The sequence below is a fragment of the Myiozetetes cayanensis genome, unplaced genomic scaffold, assembly GCF_022539395.1.
Source record: "Myiozetetes cayanensis isolate MyiCay16 unplaced genomic scaffold, myiCay2020 scf44, whole genome shotgun sequence".
NCBI classification, from domain to species: domain Eukaryota; kingdom Metazoa; phylum Chordata; class Aves; order Passeriformes; family Tyrannidae; genus Myiozetetes; species Myiozetetes cayanensis.
Genome location: NW_026087676.1, coordinates 379,678 through 399,761, shown reverse-complemented (window position 1 = coordinate 399,761; position 20,084 = coordinate 379,678). Strand labels below are relative to the sequence as shown.

Here is a 20,084-nt window from a genome sequence, read left to right as displayed (position 1 = left end):
GTTTCCCACTCCGAAGTTGTGCTGCTCTCTGGCTGCACAACCCCCTCCCCCAAAAAGAAAAGCAGCAGGATGGAGTTGTGTTGAGTGGATGACACACAGGTCACAAAGGGTTGGGCAGGGCTAATCAGTGCAACTGAAAAAAAGAAAAAAATGTGAATAAATTAAGTTTAAAAACTAAAAATGAAAAACTAAAAAAAAAAAAACCTTAAAAAAATTAAACATTCTAGGTTTTTTCACTGCTGTTTTTTAAATAGGAATTTTAAGTCCTCTGTGCTTGTCTGTTTGCTAGGAGCAGTTTGAGACACTGTTACTGTTTTGAAATGCATGCATGTTACAAGATGAGTCTCCAACCAGAGAAAAATAAAATTAAAACTTTGTGTACAGCTGTGCCTCCCTGCTGCGCTCTTTGCTCTCATCAGCCAGGTAGGTGTCCCCCACATGGGGCAGCACAAGGGGGATGCTTTAAACTGCCAGAGGGAAGGAATTCCTCCTCCCTGGGAGGGTGGGCAGGCCCTGGCACAGGATGCCCAGAGAAACTGTGGCTGCCCAGCCCTGGAAGTGTCCAAGGCCAGGTTGGACTGGGCTTGGAGCAACCTGAGCTCGTGGAAGGTGTCCCTGCCCATGGCAGGGGGTGGCACTGGATGATCCTTAAGGTCCCTTCCAACCCAAACCATCCCATGATTCTTTGAACCACAACTGGAGAAGCCTTTTTTCCAGGGCCTGTGAAATGGGGGCTTAGGTAAGAACTGATTTTACCAAGTCCTGGCTGCCGGAACAAGTGGATTTGTGCCACTCCACGAGCTGCAGCTCAGCCCTTCACGTCCGGGTGCACTGAGGGAATCGCTGCAGGTGGCTCAGAGGGAAAGGTGAGCTCTGCTCCCACCTAAAACCTGAGCTCCTCCTCGTGGCTTTAGGGAGGAGAACTCGATCCTCGTGTTCAGACCAAGCAAAGCAAAGTTCACTCCAATCCAGAGGTTTATTTTAAAAAGTCCCAGGAGGGGTGTGACACAGGAGCAGCTGTGCTGGGCTAGTCCATGCGAGCCTTCAGGGTCCTCGTGGTGATCTTGTCTTTCTCTCTAGAGGGGGAAAGACAGAAGATTATTAATAAATCCATGTTTAGTCCCCACATCCAGCTTGTCCCCCCTTAGGAAGCTGCAGGAGCACAGGTGGGCTGCACTAGTGCAGGCAGGGGCACCTGAACTTAGGGTGGCTGTGACAATGAGTAAACCCCCTCCTGCTCTTCCTCCCCAGGGGAGCTCCCAGGTTTGGGGTGCCTGGGATGCTGCAGGGGAGTAAAATAAGCTGTTTCAGGAGCCAGTTTAGTTGCAGAGCTGGGAGTTAACACTGCACCCAGGGGGAATGCAGCCAGGGAATCCCTGGGCAGCAAGAAATCTGCCTCCAGGATTCACTTCTCCCGCAGTTCAAGCAACAGCCACTCAAATAAAGACACTCAGAACGAACAAAGCATTTCTACAGGCGCTGGTGGAAGGGAGCAAGGTCAGGGATAGCCTGGAAAGCAATCCCTTCAGTGAACTGAGTGCAGAGCCTGTTCAATTCTCCCCCTGTTCCACGGGGAGCAGCACTTACATGATGTGAACCACCACCCCCATCCCAGATATGGCATCTCTGTCCACGGCGTTCAGCATGGCCTGGGAGATCGTCTCAAAGAGGTGGTCGGGCTCCTGGGGAACAGAAGCAGCACAAGTTGGGCTAAAAGCTGCATGGATTTGGTGCAAAGCCCCAGCTGCCATCCAAGATCCTGCAGGACTTTTCCCTCAGGCTGTTTAACCCTCTTCTCCCGAGCTCCTTGCGGGAGGGGAAGTACCACAGGACGGAGCTTCCCACGTATCCCAGTTCCCCGGTGAACACAGGAGGGTGAGTCCATGGATCCCAGCTGATCCCAGCCCTGGCTCACCATGTCTGGCTCCCAGAGGGACTCGCACATCCCGTACATCTGCTCGGAGCAGGTGCCGCTGACCACGAAGTCGTCGGTGACCATGGGGCAGCCGATGAGGTCCAGGGAGCAGATGAAAGGCTCGTGTGTCACGGGGTCCAGCCCGGCAATCACGGGCTCTGTGTAATAGGGGCCAAACCTGGGGGGAGGAACCCCCAAGGATCATCCATCCAGCTCCTGGCCCTGCCCAGGACGCCCCAGCAATCCCCCCCTGTCCAGCCAAGGAAAACATCCCAGAGCTGCTTTCCGTGGGAGAACCTTCCAGGGCGAACTGGAAGCACCCTGCAATGGTTTTGGCAAGGACAAACAGGACAAACATCACTAAATTATCCGGTCCCCTTTGGCCACACCACGAGCAGCTGTCACAGGGACCCCACTCAGGCTCCCACCTCTGGAACCTGATCAGCTCCAGGAACCTCAGCCCTCCCTGACAGGGGACAGGGAACAGGATCTGCCTGGGAGTTACCGTCTCTCGTAGAGCAGGTTGGAAACCATGCTCATAAAAGTCTGGGGCTTGATCTGCCTTCCCTCCTTCAGCTCGTAGAGATTCAGCCTGAACTTCAGTCTCTGGGCACTGCAAGAGATGAGAAGTGGGATTAAAGCAAGGCAGGTTGGTTTTCCTTTGCCCTCCACCCGTGCCTGAGCTGTTCTGCTGCTGACAGACACCAGCACCCGAGGCAGGTGGTGCACACACAGCCCTTCTTATATCCCGAGTTAAATTTTAGTAGTGATGTGGCCTTAAATCACATGCAGGTTTACTTAAAAAGCTCTCACAGAAGGGAGGCCAAAACCAGAAGTGCTGGCACCTATTACATCGCAATACATTACATCACATTACATTAATTATACACGTTATCCCCTCCTTATGAACACACATAGATATTTACGCCCAGCACGAGCTGCCCCTCGGCATTTATCGTAAATAAACGGGAACACGGGGCCGGCAGGGCCTCCCTTACACCGTCTGCACGTCGGTGGCCAGCCCTGCCAGCCCGATGTAGAGCCGCTCTCCCATGGGGAAGATCTTCTGGAAGTCGGTGGTGACGGTCTGCGCCTGGATCCCGAAGCGCCGGTCGGCGGCGATGGCCACGCAGCCCTTGCCCTTCATGGCCATGACGGCCCCGCCGTTGTAGGACATGATCGACTGCAAGGGGAGAGCTCGGCGGTACCGCCGGGGCCGCCGCACGCCCGGGGCCCGGCCCGGCCCGGCCGCGTGGGCTCGGCCCGGCGGGGACCCGCGGGGAGCGCCCTCCCGCCAGCCCTCCCGCCTCCCCCGGCCACCCGCGGGCAGCTCCCGGAGCTCACCATGGTTGCGGCCGCTCGGAACCCGCTCAGACCCGACTGAAACCCCGACTGAAACCCCGCTCGATCCCGGATCGGTCCCGGCTCAACCCCCGCTGGTCCCGCCCCCCGCCCGCAGCGCCGCTCGCCATTGGCGGGACGGGAGGCCGAGCGAGGAGCTGATTGGCTGAGGGGGACCGGGAGGGGAGGGGCGGGGGAAAAGTGAAGAGTCACGGAGCGAGGGGAATGACGGGAATGGGGAACGGAGGGATCGGGAACACCGGGATGGGAACGGAGGGATCGGGAACACCGGGATGGGGAACGGAGGGATGGGAACACCGGGATGGGAACGGAGGGATCGGGAACACCGGGATGGGAACGGCAGGATGGGAACGGAGGGATGGGGAACACCGGGATGGGAACGGCGGGATGGGGAACACCGGGATGGGGAACACCGGGATGGGAACTGAGGGATGGGGAACACCGGGATGGGAACGGAGGGATGGGGAACGGCGGGATCGGGAACACCGGGATGGGAACGGAGGGATCGGGAACACCGGGATGGGAACGGAGGGATGGGGAACACCGGGATGGGAACGGAGGGATGGGGAACACCGGGATGGGAACTGAGGGATCGGGAACACCGGGATGGGAACGGAGGGATCGAACGCGGGATCGGGAACACGGATGGGGAACACGGGATGGGGAACACCGGGATGGGAACTGAGGATCGGGAACACCGGATGGGAACGGAGGGATCGGGAACACCGGGAATGGGGAACGGCAGGATGGGGAACACCGGGATGGGAACTGAGGGATCGGGAACGGAGGGAGCAGGAACGGAGGGAGCAGGAATGGAGGGATGGGGAATAGAGGGAACGGGGGAATGAGGGATTGGGGACAGAGGGACCGGGAACGGTGGGATAAGGGGGTCTAGATGGATCGCGAACAAAGGGGTAGGGAACAGCTGGATGGGGGGACAGATGGATCAGGAACGGCTGGGTATGGGGACAGCTGGAGCAATGGGGGCACAGCTGGATCCATGGGAGCACAGCTGGATCAATGGGGGCACAGCTGGAGCAGGGGTGGCACAGCTGGATAGGCCGATAGGGAGACGGCACCGTCAGAACATGGCACAGCTGGATACATCAGGATATCATCTGGATTTCAGGCCTCACACCCCCTCCATCTGGGATCCAGGGACAAACCCAAAACTCTTCTATGGGGCGGCCCAGAGGGAAAACACCTCTTTGGAAGGTGCCAGCACCAAGAAGTGCCTCTGTAAAGTCTCTCTGTGGAGTCACCCAGGGGAGGGGAAGGGCCTGTGGCTGGGAGGGTGTTCTTTATTCCGGGGGGGGGAATTCACTCTGCAGAGCATTGGATTCCCTTCCTCACCCACCAGCTCTGTCCTGGAGAGAACAGGATTAAATGTTTCATTTCGGGGAGTGAAGTTGTGCCAAAGGGAAAGAGATCCATGTGTTTGGAAACAGCCCTGGTTCCAATGGAAACCTCTGTCCCAGGCTGGGGCTGTTCATCCATCCTGGGACCAAGTCCTGGAAGCACAGCCCGGCCTGTGGCTGTTTTAAAGTGCGTTTTAAAGTGTATTTTTAAAGTGTTTTCCATTGTAAAATGTTTCTGGCAGAAGTCAGAGCCCGCATTCTGCCTGGTGGGAACATCCCAGGCACTGGGGAGAGACGGAGGAGCAGAGCCAGATGGGAATAACAGGGATCTTCCAGCACGACTTTGTGCCCTGAATTACACCAGAAACTGCATTATTTCTGGTATGAAAATAAAACCAGGGCAAGCAGGGAACATAAATAGATTTTATGAGAGTTTTTTTTTTTTTTTGGGGGAAAGCTCAGCAAACGCAGTTTTGGACCCCCCCCCATTCAGTTTATTTCTGAGGCGAAATATGGAAAATCTGGATGGAAACAGGCTCTGCTCCGATTTAACGTCCCGACACGTTACAGGACACTGAGGTGCAGAGGGGCCGATTTGGAGGGAGCCCTGGGAAAAGAAGAGGGGAAAAAACAGAAGGAGCGGCGGAGGGAGGTAGGAAAAAAGCGGTGGCACCGTCCCTGGGTGGGCTCGAACCACCAACCTTTCGGTTAACAGCCGAACGCGCTAACCGATTGCGCCACAGAGACCGCGCTGCGAGCGGCGCCGCGCCCGCCGCACTCAGCGGGACCGGGACAGCCGGGATGGGGATAACGGGCTGGGGGCACCGGGATAACGGGGATAACGGGCTGGGGGCACCGGGATAACGGGATGGGGGCACCGGGATAACGGGGATAACGGGGCTGGGGGCACCGGGATAACGGGCTGGAGGCACCGGGATAACGGGGATAACGGGCTGGGGGCACCGGGATAACAGGGATAACGGGGCTGGGGCACCGGGATAACGGGGATAACGGGCTGGGGGCACCGGGATAATTGGGATAACGGGCTGGGGGCACTGGGATAATGGGGCTGGGGCACCGGGATAACGGGGATAATGGGGCTGGGGCACCGGGATAATGGGGCTGGGGCACCGGGATAACGGGGATAATGGGGCTGGGGCACTGGGATAACGGGGCTGCAGGGACTGGGAAACAGGGCATCGGGGCTTGGGAAACTGGGAATAGGGACACCGCGGCTGGGGGTACCAGGAAACGCGGCACTGGGGCTGCGGAAAACCGGGAATAGGGGTACCGGGGATGGGGGCACTGGGAATAGGGACACCGGCACCGGGATACCGAGGCTGCAGGGGAATAGGGATACTGGGGCTGGGTGGACAAGGAATAGGGATACCCGCACCGGAACACCGGGAACGGGGGAAACGGGGCTGGGGATACCGGGAAGCAGGGCACCGGCACCGGGAACCGGGATACCGGGAAACGGGGCCCCGAGACCCTGGGACCTTGGTGCGGGTACCGGCACCCGGTAGTGGGTCCACTGGGCACCGCGACACCGGCACCGGGCGGGGCCGCAGCCGTGGGCGAGGGGACGCGCGTGGGCGCTGCGCCCGCCGAGCCGCCGGTGACACCGGTACCACCGGTACCACCGGTACCACCGGTACCGCGGCGTGTGCGGCAGCGCCCGCCCGCCTCCTCTCCCTGCCCCCTTCCCCCTCTTTTAATTCTTTCCCGCTTTTCCTTTTTTATTATTATTTTTTAAATTTTATTCTCCCTCCTTCCCTTTTCCTGCCTTTTCCCCCTTTCCTCCGTCCTTTACTTTTACCCCCTTTTTTCTTTCCTTTTCCCCCCCTTCTTTTTCCATTTTCTCTCCCTTTCTCTAATTCCCGTTTTTCTTCCATTCCTCTCTCCCCTCCGTTTTAATTTTTTCCTTCTCTTTCTCTAATTTTCCCCAGTATTTTTTCCCTTCCTTTCCCCTTTCCTTTCCCCCATCCTTTTCCATTTTCCCCTTTCTCTAATTTACCTTTACTTTCTTCCCTTCTTTTTTTCCCCTTTCCTTTCCACCCCATCCTTTTCCATTTTCCCATTCTCCAATTCCCCTCTATTTTTCTTCCCTTTTCTTTTTTCTTTTCCCCCCTCTATTTTTCTCCCCTTCCTTTCCCCCTCTCCTTTCCCATTTCCCCCTTCCTTTCTCTAATTTCCCTCTGTATTTGTTTCCTCTTTTTGTTCGCCCTCATTTTCCATTTCATCTTTCTCTAAATTCCCTCTATTTTCTTCCCTTCCTTTTTCCCCTCTTCCCTTTGCTTTGCCCTCCCTGCCGAGCACCGAGTCCCGGGGAAGATCCCGCATCTCCCACGTCACGTCCCGAGTGGGAATTGCTCCATTTGGGACCCCAAATTCCCTGGGGTTGGGGGATCCCGGGGCACCAGCGGTTTTTGGGGCGCTCTCATTTCCCCTCTGAGCACAAAGTGGGGGGAGCGGCGGGACCCTCCGCGACCACCGGGGCGGGGTGGGGACGCTTGGGGAAGGTGGGGGGGTCCCCCCAATCTCGGCCCCTCATTCCCCTCCTCCGCAACCCCCCAAAGGAATGAGGTCACGTGAGGCGGGCGTGGCCTGGCGGCGGCTGGAGGAGGGAAAATAAAAAAAAAAAAAAAAGAGAGAAGGGAGGAAAAATAAAAAAAAAAAAAAAAGGAGGAGGAAGGAGGGAAAAAAAAAAAAAAAGGAGAGGGAAAAAAAAAAAGAAGAGCGAGAGGGAAAAAAAAAAAGGGCCGCGGCGGCGCAGCGCCGAGCCGAGCGGAGCCGCGCCGAGCGGCGGGAGCGGAGGGGCGGCCGCGGGGCCGCCACCGCCACCAGGTACGGACCGGGCCCGGTGCCCCCGCCCTCGGCCCCGCCGCGGGGCCCCCCCGCGCCTCGCCCCGCGCTCAAAGATGGCCGATGGCCGCCGCCTCCCCCGCTTTGTGCCGCGGCCCCGGGTACCGGGACCCCCGGGGCGGCGGCAGCGGCTGCGGAGCCCCCACAGCCCCGGGGAGGCCGCGCTCGCCCCTCTCCTTGCCCGGCCCGCGCGCGGGCGGTGCGGGGGGCGCGGCGGGAGCCCCCCCGGGGCGGGCGGAGGGGCCGGGCCGGGCTGTCACAGCCGGCCCCGAGCACAAAGGGGCTGCGGGGCACCGGGAACGCCCCGGGGACACCGGGGCTGCCCCGAGCCGGAGGGGGGCGGGGGGGGCAGGAATGTCCCCGAAACGCAGCGGGAGCTGCCGGTCGTGAACGGGGCCCCCACTCCTCCCCCGGGCACAGCGCGGAGTCACGCGTGTCCGTGTCCATCCCGTGTCCGTGCCCATCCCCTGCCCGTGCCCCTCGCGGGTCCCTGCCCGTCGCGGGTCCGTGCCCGCCGGGTGTCACGCACCGCGGACATGTCCCGCCGCCGGGACCTGGGGGGGCTCTGTGTGTGTGTGTGTGTCCTTGTGTGTGGACACGCGTGTCGGTGCCCGCCCCGCGGGGCTTTTCCCCCCTCCCCGCATCCCGGTGTTCGGCTCCCCGGTGCCCGCGTCCCGCACCCCGGCAGTGGCGGGGGGTCCCGGCGGGCGCTCTCGGTGGGCGCGGGGGCCGCCTCGTCGTGTCCGCGGTGCGTGGGGCCCCGTGGGGTCGTGCGGGGTCGGGCCGTGCCGGGGACCCGTCCCGATGTATGTCCCGAGCCCCGCGCTCGCCGCCGCCGGTGGGTCCCGCGGGGAAGGGGGGGCGACCGCTCGGGTCTAAGTTACCGGTGACTTTGAAACGTCCTTCCCCACGCGTGCCGTGGCCGTGGGGGTTTGGGGAAGGGGGTGGTGGTGGGGGAACCGTGCCGGGCCACCGCCCACGGAGACAAAAGACCCCGAAAGTCGGGGCCGGGGGCGCGGGAGCCGCTCGGGAGCGGGGCCGGGGGTGGCGGGCGCTGCCGGCGGGACGGGGCGGCCCCGGGGGCTGCGGCGGGTCCCGGTGCGCGGGGGGGGCCGGGGCTTTGTTCGCCCCCGCGGCAGGAAATCGCCGTGGTTATCACCGGGTTTATTAGAACCGGTTTGCGCCGGTGGCTCGGGCTCCCCCCTCCCGCCGAGCCCCGGGGCCGCCATTGGCGCCTGCGAGCGCCGAAAGCTGCAGAATCCCCCCCAAAATGCAGCCGTGGGTCCCGCGGCCCCGCGTGGGCGGCACGAGGGGCTGGGGACAGGGGACCGAGGCACCCCTCGACATGGGGAGGGGGCTGGCAGTGCCCCCCCCTCCCCCATCACTGGTGGGCTGTGCAGGACTTGGGGGTACCTGCCCTGGGGCAACAAGGGACACATTTCAGGGGGTGTCCAGGGGGGAGAGCTGAGCCTGAGGGAGTGGGGAGTGGGGTTTTCCAAAGCCCCCAGTGCCCCTGGCCCTCCCCTGCCTCTGGAAGAGAATCCCAGAGCTTGGCTTGGTCACTGCCCCTCCAGCACAGGGGTTGTCTCGAGGGCCCCATCCCGAAGGTGTTCCATCCCTGCAGCATCTCCATCCCGGTCCCAGTGGTGTCCCCATCCCTGCAGCATCTCCATCCCAGTCCCAATGGGGTTCCATCCCTGCAGCATCCCAGTGGTGTCTCCATCCTTGTGGCATCTCCATCCCAGTCCCAGTAGTGTCCCCATCCCTGCAGCATCTCTATCCCGGTCCCAGAGGTGTCCCATCCGTGGTGCAGGTGTACCTGTGTACCTGTGGGGGGGGGATGGATAGATGTATGTAAGTGTAGCCCATGTGTGTACAGGTGTGTATGTGTGTGTACCTGTGTGTACATGTGTTTACATGTCTGTACATGTGTGTACATGTGTGTACATGTGTTACACACGTGTGTCTCCCCGTGGTGGGGAGTGGGTGCCCACGGGGGTCGCTGCCGGTGCCGCTGAGCCCACCCCTCATTTCCACAATCCCAGGGATCCTCCTCCCCTCTCCCCCTCTCCTCGGATGGTTGTAATAATATTCTGGCTCCTCTCCAAGTATCGGGGTTGCCATGGAAACCATAAAACTGCAGCGATTTCGGGCTCCGCCGTCTCCCATTGTAAACGTGGAAGCGCCGGGGCGGGAAGGCGGCAATTCCCGATTCCCGATTCCCGCTGCCCGTGTCCCCAGGGCTTACCTGGCCTTGCACACCTGCAGGGCCAACACCAGGGCTCGGGGGTTTCTGTAGAAACCGTGGGATGGTGGCTGGAAGAGCCTTTTGCATGGAACAAACCCAAACCCACTCTGTGTGTGTGTGTGTGTGTCTGTCTGTCTGTCTGTGTGGGCACACGGGAGCTCTGGGCGAGGGACTGGCTGACAGGGGGGATTTGTCCCCACTCAGAGGTGTCTCAGCACCTTGGGGACCCACTTGGGGACCCCAGGGAGACACAAACATGAGGCAGAGGGAGCTGGGCAGCACCTGGAGCATGGGGGGCTGCACAGGGAGATGTGTGGATGCTGCTTGTGCACCCCCAGGGCTGGAGGGGCGCAGGGCTGGGAGTGCCCCAGCGCTCCCTGGGCCAGGAGTGACATTGGATTCGTTCCCTGAAGGGTGAAGTGAGTCCTGCAGGTCCCATCCTTGCACAAAGCTGCCGTTAAGGGGATCCTGGGTGTTTCCCTGCAGGGAGGACCCGCCGTGGTGCTGCTCCAAAATGCACAGGACCACCAGGATAAAGATCACCGAGCTGAACCCCCACCTGATGTGCGCCCTGTGCGGCGGCTACTTCATCGACGCCACCACCATCGTGGAGTGTCTGCACTCCTGTGAGTGTCCTGGGCCCCCACAGGGTGTTCATCCCACACCAACCCCCTCCCACAGTGCCCAAACTCCCCCTGGGTCCGTGTGGAGCTGTGGGGTGATGGATGGGGCTGGGAGCGGGCAGGGTCCTGTCCCCCAGCCGGTGTGGGGGTCTGGGGGTGCCACTCCAGGCTGGCACAGAGGCTCTGCCCCCTCGTCCCTCTGCTCACCCCCAGTGTCTCCCCACAGTCTGCAAAACCTGCATCGTCCGCTACCTGGAGACCAACAAGTACTGCCCCATGTGTGATGTCCAAGTGCACAAAACCAGGCCCCTCCTCAGCATCAGGTGAGCTGGGGAAATCCAGGCACGGTTGTGGAATTGGCTCTGCAGGTGGTTGGCATAGAAACCAGGCAAGGCTGTGATGCATCACCCGGCCGTTCTTTACCCTGAGGTGTATTTTTTTAGCCTCTTCCCTGTAAATCCGTTTCTGTAGTAACACTTTTTCCTCCTCTTTTTTTTTTTTTTTTTTTTTTTTTTTTTTTTTTTTATTTTTTTTTCCCTTTCTGGTTCACTATGAAATATTTACACTCGGGCTCCCCTGGCTCCTCCAACACATCCCCGTCTGTGTGTGCAGACAGATCCGCTGTGCCCGTGTCCCCAAGCCCTGGGGGGCCCTGGTGGCCCCAGGGTGCACCTTTGCTTCCCAAAGCAGGTGCCAACACCGGGGTGTGATGCTGCATCCCCTGCACCTCCCTGGATCCCCCCCCAGTGCCACCACACTGGGCTTGGTGGGGCTGGCTGGTGGCAGAGCTGGGAACTGAGCAGCTGGGGCTGATGTTACCTTGGCTTGCTGTGATTTATAAAGTGAATTCTCTGGGTATTTCTTGCAAGTAAAATCACAGCGGGGGCCTTGTGAGCCGGAGCGACGTCACCGAGGAATTCGGGATGAAAGATGTGGCCAGGCTAAAAATAACACAGGGCACAGTCGTTTGTTTTCCTTTCAAATAAAGGCCTTATTATGAAATGGAAATAATTGCAGCTATAATTGACTTTTCACCAGCCCCACTGCTCTTGCTTTGGTTTTGATGCGTTCAGTCGTGCCCCATTCCCTGCCTGCAGGTCCCAACCTTCCAGCAAAATCCTGCCTGAGGATGGGGCTGGAGCTTCCCTGGTTCCTCGAGTGCTTTGGGAGATCCTGCCTCGGGATAGTCCCATTTTAGGGAATCCACTTTCCCACAGACCAGCCTGGCAGTGGGCACTGCCCTGCCCTCCTTCCCACAGAGGGAAATGAAAGCCTGAGCCCTGTGCTGCAGCTCCAAAATAAATCTTTGGAGTCCAAAAATAAAATTGGATGCGAATATAAACTTGCAGAAACATTTGCTGATCTCAGATTTAATTTTTTTTTAAAAATCTTGGTGTGTTTTTTGTGATTGTTTTGACTGCTGAAATGGCTCCTGGCCCCGACTCCTGCTGTCATCATTCCCAGCAATTACAGGGATTTTTGAGATGGTTTTCTTTCTTTTCCCAGAGTTAACCCTTTGTGGTGAGGGTGGGGATTGTGGTATCGCTGTGGGATGGGCATTTGGGGCTTTGGGATGGGCATTTTTCAGGAGGGAGATGGGGGAAGGAGGGAGCACATGGTGCAGGGCAGCTTTCCTGGGAATAACCTGCTCCCTAATCCCGCTGATTTCTCTCTCTTTTCCTATTTCTCCCCCCTCCAGGTCGGACAAAACCCTTCAGGACATTGTGTACAAACTGGTCCCGGGGCTTTTCAAAGGTACAGCCACGGGCAGGGGTGGCTGGGGGGGTTTGGGGGCAGTACCAGGGACAGCAGGACAACCTGTGCGTGCACAGCCAGGGATGGGCTCACCCCACGCTCCGGGGGCTGCTCTGAGGGGACCCACGGGAAGCAAAGCTGGGAGCAGGAGCCTGGATTTGTTCTCCAAGTGCCTTTTAGGGGGGGAATTGTGGGACCTGCAGGTGTGGAAAGGCTGAGGGGCCAGCAGTGGCTCCGAGGGTTTGTAGATTGATTGCTCCTGCTCCCCAAGGGAGGGGGCACTGGGCAGTCTGGGGGGGCCTCTCACTCCCCTCTTCGCCCCTGTCTCCCCTTGGAGAGGTGTTTTTACCCCCTCACCTCCCTCCTCCTCCTCCTCCCAGATGAGATGAAGAGGCGCCGCGATTTCTACGCCGCGTATCCCGTGGCCGAGGGTGAGTGCCACGCCCTGGGGACCCCCCCCTCACCCTGCTGTGCCCTCCAACAGCGGCTCAGCCCCTCCCTCCCCCCCCTCCGCAGTTCCCAACGGGTCCAACGAGGATCGTGGCGAGGTGTCCGAGCAGGACAAGGGGAACCTGACGGATGATGAGATCGTCAGCCTGTCCATCGAGTTCTACGAGGGCTCCAGGTACCGCTTTTGGGGCTGCTCCCAAACCTCTGCCTGGCTTTGCTGGGCCTTGGGGAGAAACTCCCACCTCCTCTCCCCCACTCTGGCGCTGAGATCGTGGGATGGTTTGGGGTGGAGGGGACCTTAAAGGTCACCTCATTCCACCCCCCTGCCACGGGCAGGGACCATGCCAGGCAGGCAGGGATGCTCTTTCCCGAGAGCTGCCGTGTTCCCTGGTGCTGGTGGTGGCCTCTGAGGATGCCACTGGCACCTGGAGCAGCGTTTTGGAGGGAGTCAGTGTTTGCAGGGGCCTGGATTGGAAATGGGCACGGAAGTGGTCGGGGGGTGAAGCCACAGCCTGGCTGAAGGTCACTGGATGTCTCCCCATGCAGCCCCTCCAAGGACAGCCCTTCTGGGGGAGTTCTTTTTCCTCTCCACTTTTTCATTCCTCCCTAAACTTTGTCCTGTGTCTCCTTTCCCCCCCCCCCCAGAGAGGAGAAGAAAGGGACCATCGAGAACGGGGACCTGGAGAAGGAGAAGGTGAGCGTGGTGGGACTGCCACATGGACAGCTCCGTGTCCAGCTGCCCCTGGGCCTTTTGGGGCGCAGAGGGCACGGGAGGGCACCCCAAAGCTCCTGCTGGAGGAGGTGGGGGCTGCCCAAACCTGCCTGGTGGCCTCAGTGCCGTGTCTCCCCAGAGCAACGGGCTGCGGTTCCTGCGCTGTCCCGCTGCCATGACCGTCATGCACCTGGCCAAGTTCCTGCACAACAAGATGGATGTTCCCAGCAAGTACAAGGTGAGGGGATCCCTGGGGGGTGCTCACTGCCCAGATTTCACCGTGCCCTGGTGGGCTCAGAGGGGCCAAGGCTGGTTTGGCCTCCCCTGTGTTGCAGCCCCCGCTGCAGGAGCCGTGCTCTGCTGCCCCCAGACAGCTTTGCTGTGCCACCCTTTTCCTGGGGTTGGATCCATCCTTTCCCCAGGGCTGGATCCATCCTTCCAGGCCTGTTCCATGTAACCAGGAGTCTTGGGAGCCCCCATTTCTGTGAGAGTCACTTGGGGACAGCAAACACCTGACACACCCTACGGGTGGCTCACGTGGGGGGACTGTCAGTGATTCTGTCCCCATCCCGGGGCTCTGACGGTGTCACCCGTGTCCCCTGGGCCAGGTGGAAGTCCTGTATGAAGATGAGCCCCTGAAGGAATATTACACCCTGATGGACATCGCCTACATCTACCCCTGGAGGAGGGTGAGCCGAGCTGCTGCTTCCCTGCCGTGGCCACACTGGTGTCGTGGGGTGCTGTGGGATATCGTGGGGTGCTGTGGGGGTTGTGGGGTGCCATGGGGTGCTGTGGAGTACTACGGGGTGCTGTGGGGTGCTGTAGGGGTGCCATGGGGTGTTGTGGGGTACTGTGGTTGCCATGGGGTGCTATAGGGTACCATGGGGTGCCATGGGGTGCTATAGGGTGCTGTGGGGTGCTATGGGGTGCTATAGGGTGCTGTGGGGTACCGTGGACACCACAGGGTGCCAGCTGTGCCCCTCTGCACCCCCCCCCTCCCCGCAGAACGGCCCCCTGCCTCTGAAATACCGCGTCCAACCCGCCTGCAAGCGGCTCAAGCTGTCCCACCCGGCCCCCTCCGAGGGCACCAACACCAGCGGCGCCTCCGAGTGCGAGTCGGGCAGCGACAAAGCCCACAGCCCCGCCACGCTCCCCGCCACCTCCTCCTCCCTGCCCAGCCCTGGCACCCCGTCCCACGGCTCCCCCAGCTCCGGCACCGGCACCACCCTCAACGGCACCTCGAACTGCCACCCCCTGGCACCCAGCGGCGCCCGGTGCCGCAAAACGACTGTGAACGGCAGCGCGGGCTCAGCCTTGACCTAAAACCCCGCCCCAGCAGGGACTGCCCGGCCGGCTTTTTCTATGTGGATGTTCTATACAGACCTATATAAATATATACGTGTACATAGGGAGAAAAGAAATAATTATACATACTTAATTTTTCTATCGATTCAGCAGATTAATTTAAAGTGCAAAAATAAGACACAGAAACGTGGGTGGGTATTTTTTAAATGTGGGTTGTTTTTTTTTTTTTTTGGAGGGGGGGGTTGTGTTGGTTTTTGTTCGTTTGTTTGTTTGTTTGTTTGCTCGTTTGTTTGTTTCTCTGGTTTGGTTTTTGGAGTTTGGTTTGCCTCACGGGAGCTGCATGCCGGAGCTGGGAGCCACGCAGGTGCTGCCACATTCCCTGTTTTTTCTAACGCTTTTCCCTCTCCTCCTCAATCCCTCTCCGCTCGTGTCCCCCCTGGAACGAGACAGGGCTGTGAGTGGGGACTCCTGGCTGCACAGGTAAGGGCCAAGCACAGGTAAGGGCCAAGCACAGAAGCCAAAAACTGCCCCTCAGCCTCGCTGTGCTGTGGGTTTTTTGGTTTTTTTTTTTTTTGCATTTTTGTGTTTATTTGGGGGTTTTTAGGCACACCTGCAGCTGTCCAGGTGTCCCATCACCTCCAGCTTTGCCAGGCGTGGGTTTGGGTCTTTCTTTGCTTTCCCTGTGGATGCTGTTTCAGGCTCTGGGCAGGCCAAGCCTTGCACAGACACTTCCCCTTCTGCACAGTAAGTTCTCTTTTGTTTTGTTTTTTTTTTCCAGCTTAAAAATTATCTCTTGCTTGCAGCTTGGTGGCACTGGGGGGGTTGGAGGACAACCCTCTGGAATATTTTCTCCTCCCTGGGGTGCCGACAGCTCCGGGCCCTGGTGGGAAATTTGGGGGCATCCAAATGGTTGGGGGTTTCAAATCCAGGAGGGTGAGGGACTCTCCCCCCCTCCCCAAGGGCGCCCATTTCCCAGCGTTTATTTTTGGTCTCCCCCCTCCCCACCGTCCTTCCCACCCTCTCCTCCTGCCCTCACATTGGGGTTTTAATAAAATAAAATACAAAAAAAGCAGACTACAGTGCCTTTAGCCAGGAGGCTTCGGTGAGGGGCGAGTGTGGGAAGGCGCTGCCCTGCTTAGGGCGGGAGTGGAGCGGCTCCGAGGGAAGGGACCAACTTTCTACATGGACAGAAAAAGCACACAGGCCCCGGGGAATGCAGATCCCAAGGGTTCCTCTCCTGTCCTTGCCGGGGAGGGGGTGAAGGACAAAACAATGAGCAAGTGCCTGCAGCGCCCGACGGCCCCCACGGCACGGTGAGAACCAAAGGAAAGCGGCACGGGAATTGTAGGGACAGCCCGGCTCCGGGGTCGGGAAAGGGGGGGGGACATTGTTACTGTAGCTTTTGATTTGGAATTATTGTTTTGGGAAGTGCTGCAACCCCCAGCACGGACTCGGCTATAGCACAGCCCCGGGGGAAGGGTCCCCACGGGGCCACTTTTGTCTCTTGTCCCCATCCCTGGGCTGGGGGTTCCAGGTGTGTGTGGGGGCTCTGTTTGTCTCGACTTTGACACCCTTTTCTCCTTGTAAATAGGCCAGGCTGGACTGTGGGAGGCGGCTGCCTCGGGCTGGGGTTTGTGGGGGGCTCGGGGAGGGGGTGGCTTGGTTTTGGTTTTTCCCTCTGTGGTACAAACCCAATGGCTCTGTGTGTTTGCATCCTGTACGGCGTTTTAATGTCCTGTAAGATATCCCGATATCCAGGTATTGTTCTTGGTTACACATTTGTATGGATACAGCTTTGTAAATGTAATAAATGCTGCAGACTGTCCTTCCCACCTGTACAGGGGCAGCTCCAGGTCCCTCTGTCCCAAATCACACAGGTTTCTTTGTCCTGCATCCCACAGGTCACTCCATCCCGAATTCCACAGGTCCCTCCATCCCCAAGCCCAAAAGTCCCTCTGTCCTGCCTCCCATGCATCCCTCCATCCCTAATCCCACAGAGCACCCCCCATCCCAAATCCCACAGGTCCCCCTATCCCAAACCCCACAGGCCCTCCCATCCCACATCCTGACGGGCACCCACAGCTCTGGCAGCGCAAACCCGCTCCTGAGAACCCCACTGTCCACGGGATTCCTTCCTTCCCAGCCGCTGCTGAGCCTTTGGCAGGAGCCCAGGTGGACCCAGGGCAAATTCCCTGCCCCACGGGCTGGTTTGCTGCAGCTCCTCAGTAATTCAGATTTAAGTGGGGTGGGGGCTCAGCATCTCCCCGCTCCCTCCGCGCATCCCGGTGCTCCCCAGCTCCCGTGGGCTCCACGTCAGGCCCGGGGGGGCAGGGGGGCCCCCTGAACCGCCTCCCCGTTGTGGGTGCCGTCGCAGTACGGGGGGTTTTGGGTGCGTTTGCACCCGCAGAGCCAGGCGGGCCCGTCCTCCTGGGGGGTGAAGCGCAGCGGGGACATCCCGGGGCCTCCTTCTTGTGGGAGCCGTCGCAGAAGGGCTGAAAAGAGACGGGCAGGGGGTAAATTTGGGGGGGTCTGGGGGTGCTCGGCTGCTTCCCCGCGGGGCCGCGACCCCTCCATCCATCCCACCCACGGGCAGCGCATCCCTCGGGAACCGGCCGGAGAACCCGGGGAGGGCAGCAGCGCCCCGTGCCCCCCAAAAACCTCCCATCCCAGGACTGCGGGGGGTGTCCCCGTGGGGCCGGTCCTGCCCTGGCCCCATCGGCATCCCCGCACATCCCAAGCGGAGGGAGCAGACCCCTCGGAGTCCCTGGACCCTCCCCCGGCTCACGGAGCCCCCCCAGACCCTCCGGATTTCCCCGAATTCCCCCCCCCGGCCGGACCTGGCGCTTGCTGTGCCCGCACGAGCACCACCCGTACGTCTTCCCCGCCTTCAGCTCCACCGGGAAGGGCTCCTTGGCGGCGATCGCGGGCTGCGGGGGGGCGGCGGAGGAGAAGGAGGAGGAGGAGGAGGAGGACAAGGGGGCCGGGCCCCGGGGGCCGCCCCGCGCCGCCCTCAGCAGAGCCCCGAGCGCGGCCGGGCCCAGCCGGTGCATGGTGCCGGTCACCCTCCCGGCTCACCCCGCCCGGTGCCCGTCACCCTCCCGGGCCGCTCCCTCCCGCTCCCGGTCACCTTCCCGGGCGGCTCCTCCTCCCGCGCCGCCGGAAGGGCCGGGCCGGGCGGGCTCGGCGGGAGCGCCGCGCTCGGTGCGGGAACGTTCCCCCCGCCGCGGAGCCGCCGGGCTGCCGGGGATGCTGCCGGTGCTGCCGGGGATGCTGCCGGTGCTGCTCCCGGTGATGCTCCCGGTGCTGCTGCCGGTGCTGCTGCCGGTGATGCTCTCAGTGACGCTCCCGGTGATGCTGCCGGTGCTGCTCCCGGTGATGCTGCCGGTGCTGCTGCCGGTGATGCTGCCGGGGATGCTGCCGGGGATGCTGCCGGTGATGCTCCCGGTGATGCTGCCGGGGATGCTGCCGGTGATGCTGCCGGTGCTGCTGCCGGTGATGCTCCCGGTGCTGCTGCCGGTGCTGCTGCCGGTGATGCTGCCGGTGATGTTCCCGGTGATGCTGCCGGTGACGCTCCCGGTGATGCTGCCCGTGGTGCTCCCGGTGATGCTGCCGGTGCTGCTCCCGGTGCTGCTCCCGGTGCTGCTGCCGGTGATGCTGCCGGTGATGTTCCCGGTGCTGCTGCCGGTGATGCTGCCGGTTCTGCTCTCAGTGACGCTCCCGGTGATGCTGCCGGTGATGCTGCCGGTGATGCTGCCCGTGGTGCTCCCGGTGCTGCTGCCGGTGGTGCTGCCGGTGATGCTCTCAGTGACGCTCCCGGTGCGCAGTCCCGGTCCTCGATCCTGGCTCCTGTCCCGGTGCCTCGATCCTGGTTCCCCTGCTAATCCCGGTTCCCCATCCCTGTCCCAGTCCCGGTTCCCGACCCCACTGCGCAGTCCCAGTGCCCGCTGCCGGTGTCGCTCCCGGTGCCCGATCCTTTCACGCGGTGCCCAACCCCAGTCCCTGACCCCGGTCCCTTTCCTGGGCAAGGAGGAGCAGGATCCCCGGCTCCCGAGCACAGTTTTCCCCCGGGAGAACGGGGGACGTGGAGACCTCGGCTTTGGTGCTTCCAAGGAACAAACCCCTGGGAGAGGGGAGGGCCCAGGAGCTGCTCGTGAGGTCAGCGAGTGGTTTTGGGCTATCCCTGTGTTTTTTAGAGGGAAACCTTTCCACCAGCTGCTCCTCCCTTGCCCTGGTCTCCCCTCATTCCCAAAATGACCCACCCCTGGGGATCCCACTCCTGCATCCTGAGAGCATCCCTTGCTCCGGATGCTGCCACACATTCCCTGTGGAAAGCAGGGCCCAGCACCTTTTCAGGGAATTCATCCCACAGCCCCTATTCTCATTTAAATTTCCCCCTCTGGCTGCAGTAAAAAACTCTTCGATATTAATATTAATATTATTTATTATAATAAAGAACAGTCAAGCAGCGTGAAAAAAATATATCTTAGCTACATTACCTTAAATTGCCAAAAATATACACATTTTTCTCTTTTATTTAATTAAAAAAACCCCAAAACAAATCCAAAAAAGACACATGCACCATACTAAATGAGACATGAGCATCAAAACGGGTAAAGAAACGTACCCCAGTGCAACTGAAACACAGATAATCTTTAGCTTTTCTTTTTCCTTTCTCCTTCTCTCCCTCTTTTTTTTCACAGGGATACAACTGGCAACCTTCCAGCAGTGCACCCTTCTCCTCCCCCCCCCACCCCTCAATCTGCCAAAGGGACCTTTGGCTCTGGGACAGGTTGAGGTGACAATTCCCAGGGATTGGGAGCCTTTGGAAGGTGTTGGAGAGATGTGTAAGTGCTTTATGTCTCTTATCCCCCTTGTCTTCTCCATCCTCATCCCACTCTGTCCCAGGGACCCCCGGAGAGCCAGGGGGGATCATCCTCCAACTGCTGCCACCACCAAGCAGGGGGCCAGGGATGCTGCACCCTGATTTAACAGTGATCCTGCCTAAAAAAAAATAAACAACACCAATTCCTTGGTTTCCAACCTCTTCCAAAGCCTGGGTTCCCAAATATTCTGCCAGGAGCGGTGCAGAGCCCCATCCAGCACCTCTCAGCCTCCTCACTCACCACTAAGTGCCTCTCCCTGACCCCCTGTGTGTCTCCTGCTGTTGCCCAGGGATTTGGGCACCAAATCCCAATTGGGGGTGATTCCAGCATGGATTCTGTGTGTTCTGGGAGATCAGTGCATTGTACCCCAACTCGCTGCACAAGGGATCGATCCCAACAGCCTTCCCTCCTTCCCATCCCTCTCTCCCTGGTGCTGGCACGTTTCTAATTCCAGGGCGTGAAATGAGGTTGAATTTTGGAAGAATCTGACCAAGCCTGGGCACGACCTCAGGGCCTTGGGCTTATAACCTGGGCTGGAGGTGATGGGAATTCGGGATCTCAGAGTAATAAAAAAGGGAGAAACAAAATAAAATAAAAATTCCCCCTTG

The 20,084-nt window shown here is 59.9% G+C and overlaps 3 protein-coding genes and 1 non-coding gene across 4 annotated transcripts; 1 reads left to right on the top strand and 3 right to left on the bottom strand.

Annotated features, from left to right (window-relative positions):
* Positions 1–957: 957 nt before the first annotated feature.
* Positions 958–3,338, bottom strand: PSMB3 (proteasome 20S subunit beta 3). Its single transcript, XM_050330792.1, has 6 exons — positions 3,260–3,338; positions 2,914–3,098; positions 2,421–2,528; positions 1,916–2,093; positions 1,588–1,682; positions 958–1,076 (listed from the first exon to the last, which is right to left on the bottom strand). The coding sequence occupies exons 1-6, from the start codon at positions 3,260–3,262 to the stop codon at positions 1,028–1,030; spliced, it is 618 nt and encodes a 205-aa protein (XP_050186749.1). The 5' UTR covers positions 3,263–3,338; the 3' UTR covers positions 958–1,027.
* Positions 3,339–5,308: 1,970 nt separating this feature from the next.
* TRNAN-GUU (transfer RNA asparagine (anticodon GUU)) lies at positions 5,309–5,382 on the bottom strand. The gene has a single exon. It is a non-coding gene; the product is annotated as a tRNA-Asn (tRNA).
* Positions 5,383–7,374: 1,992 nt separating this feature from the next.
* PCGF2 (polycomb group ring finger 2) lies at positions 7,375–16,244 on the top strand. The gene is made up of 10 exons (XM_050330789.1): positions 7,375–7,482; positions 10,235–10,374; positions 10,598–10,694; positions 12,071–12,126; positions 12,507–12,557; positions 12,643–12,751; positions 13,222–13,270; positions 13,428–13,526; positions 13,897–13,977; positions 14,294–16,244. The coding sequence occupies exons 2-10, from the start codon at positions 10,263–10,265 to the stop codon at positions 14,609–14,611; spliced, it is 972 nt and encodes a 323-aa protein (XP_050186746.1). The 5' UTR covers positions 7,375–7,482; positions 10,235–10,262; the 3' UTR covers positions 14,612–16,244.
* Positions 16,245–16,300: 56 nt separating this feature from the next.
* CISD3 (CDGSH iron sulfur domain 3) lies at positions 16,301–17,837 on the bottom strand. Its single transcript, XM_050330797.1, is given in 3 exon segments — positions 16,301–17,049; positions 17,052–17,085; positions 17,431–17,837. Coding segments are annotated over 3 exon segments (390 nt in total). The 5' UTR covers positions 17,644–17,837; the 3' UTR covers positions 16,301–16,906.
* Positions 17,838–20,084: the final 2,247 nt, after the last annotated feature.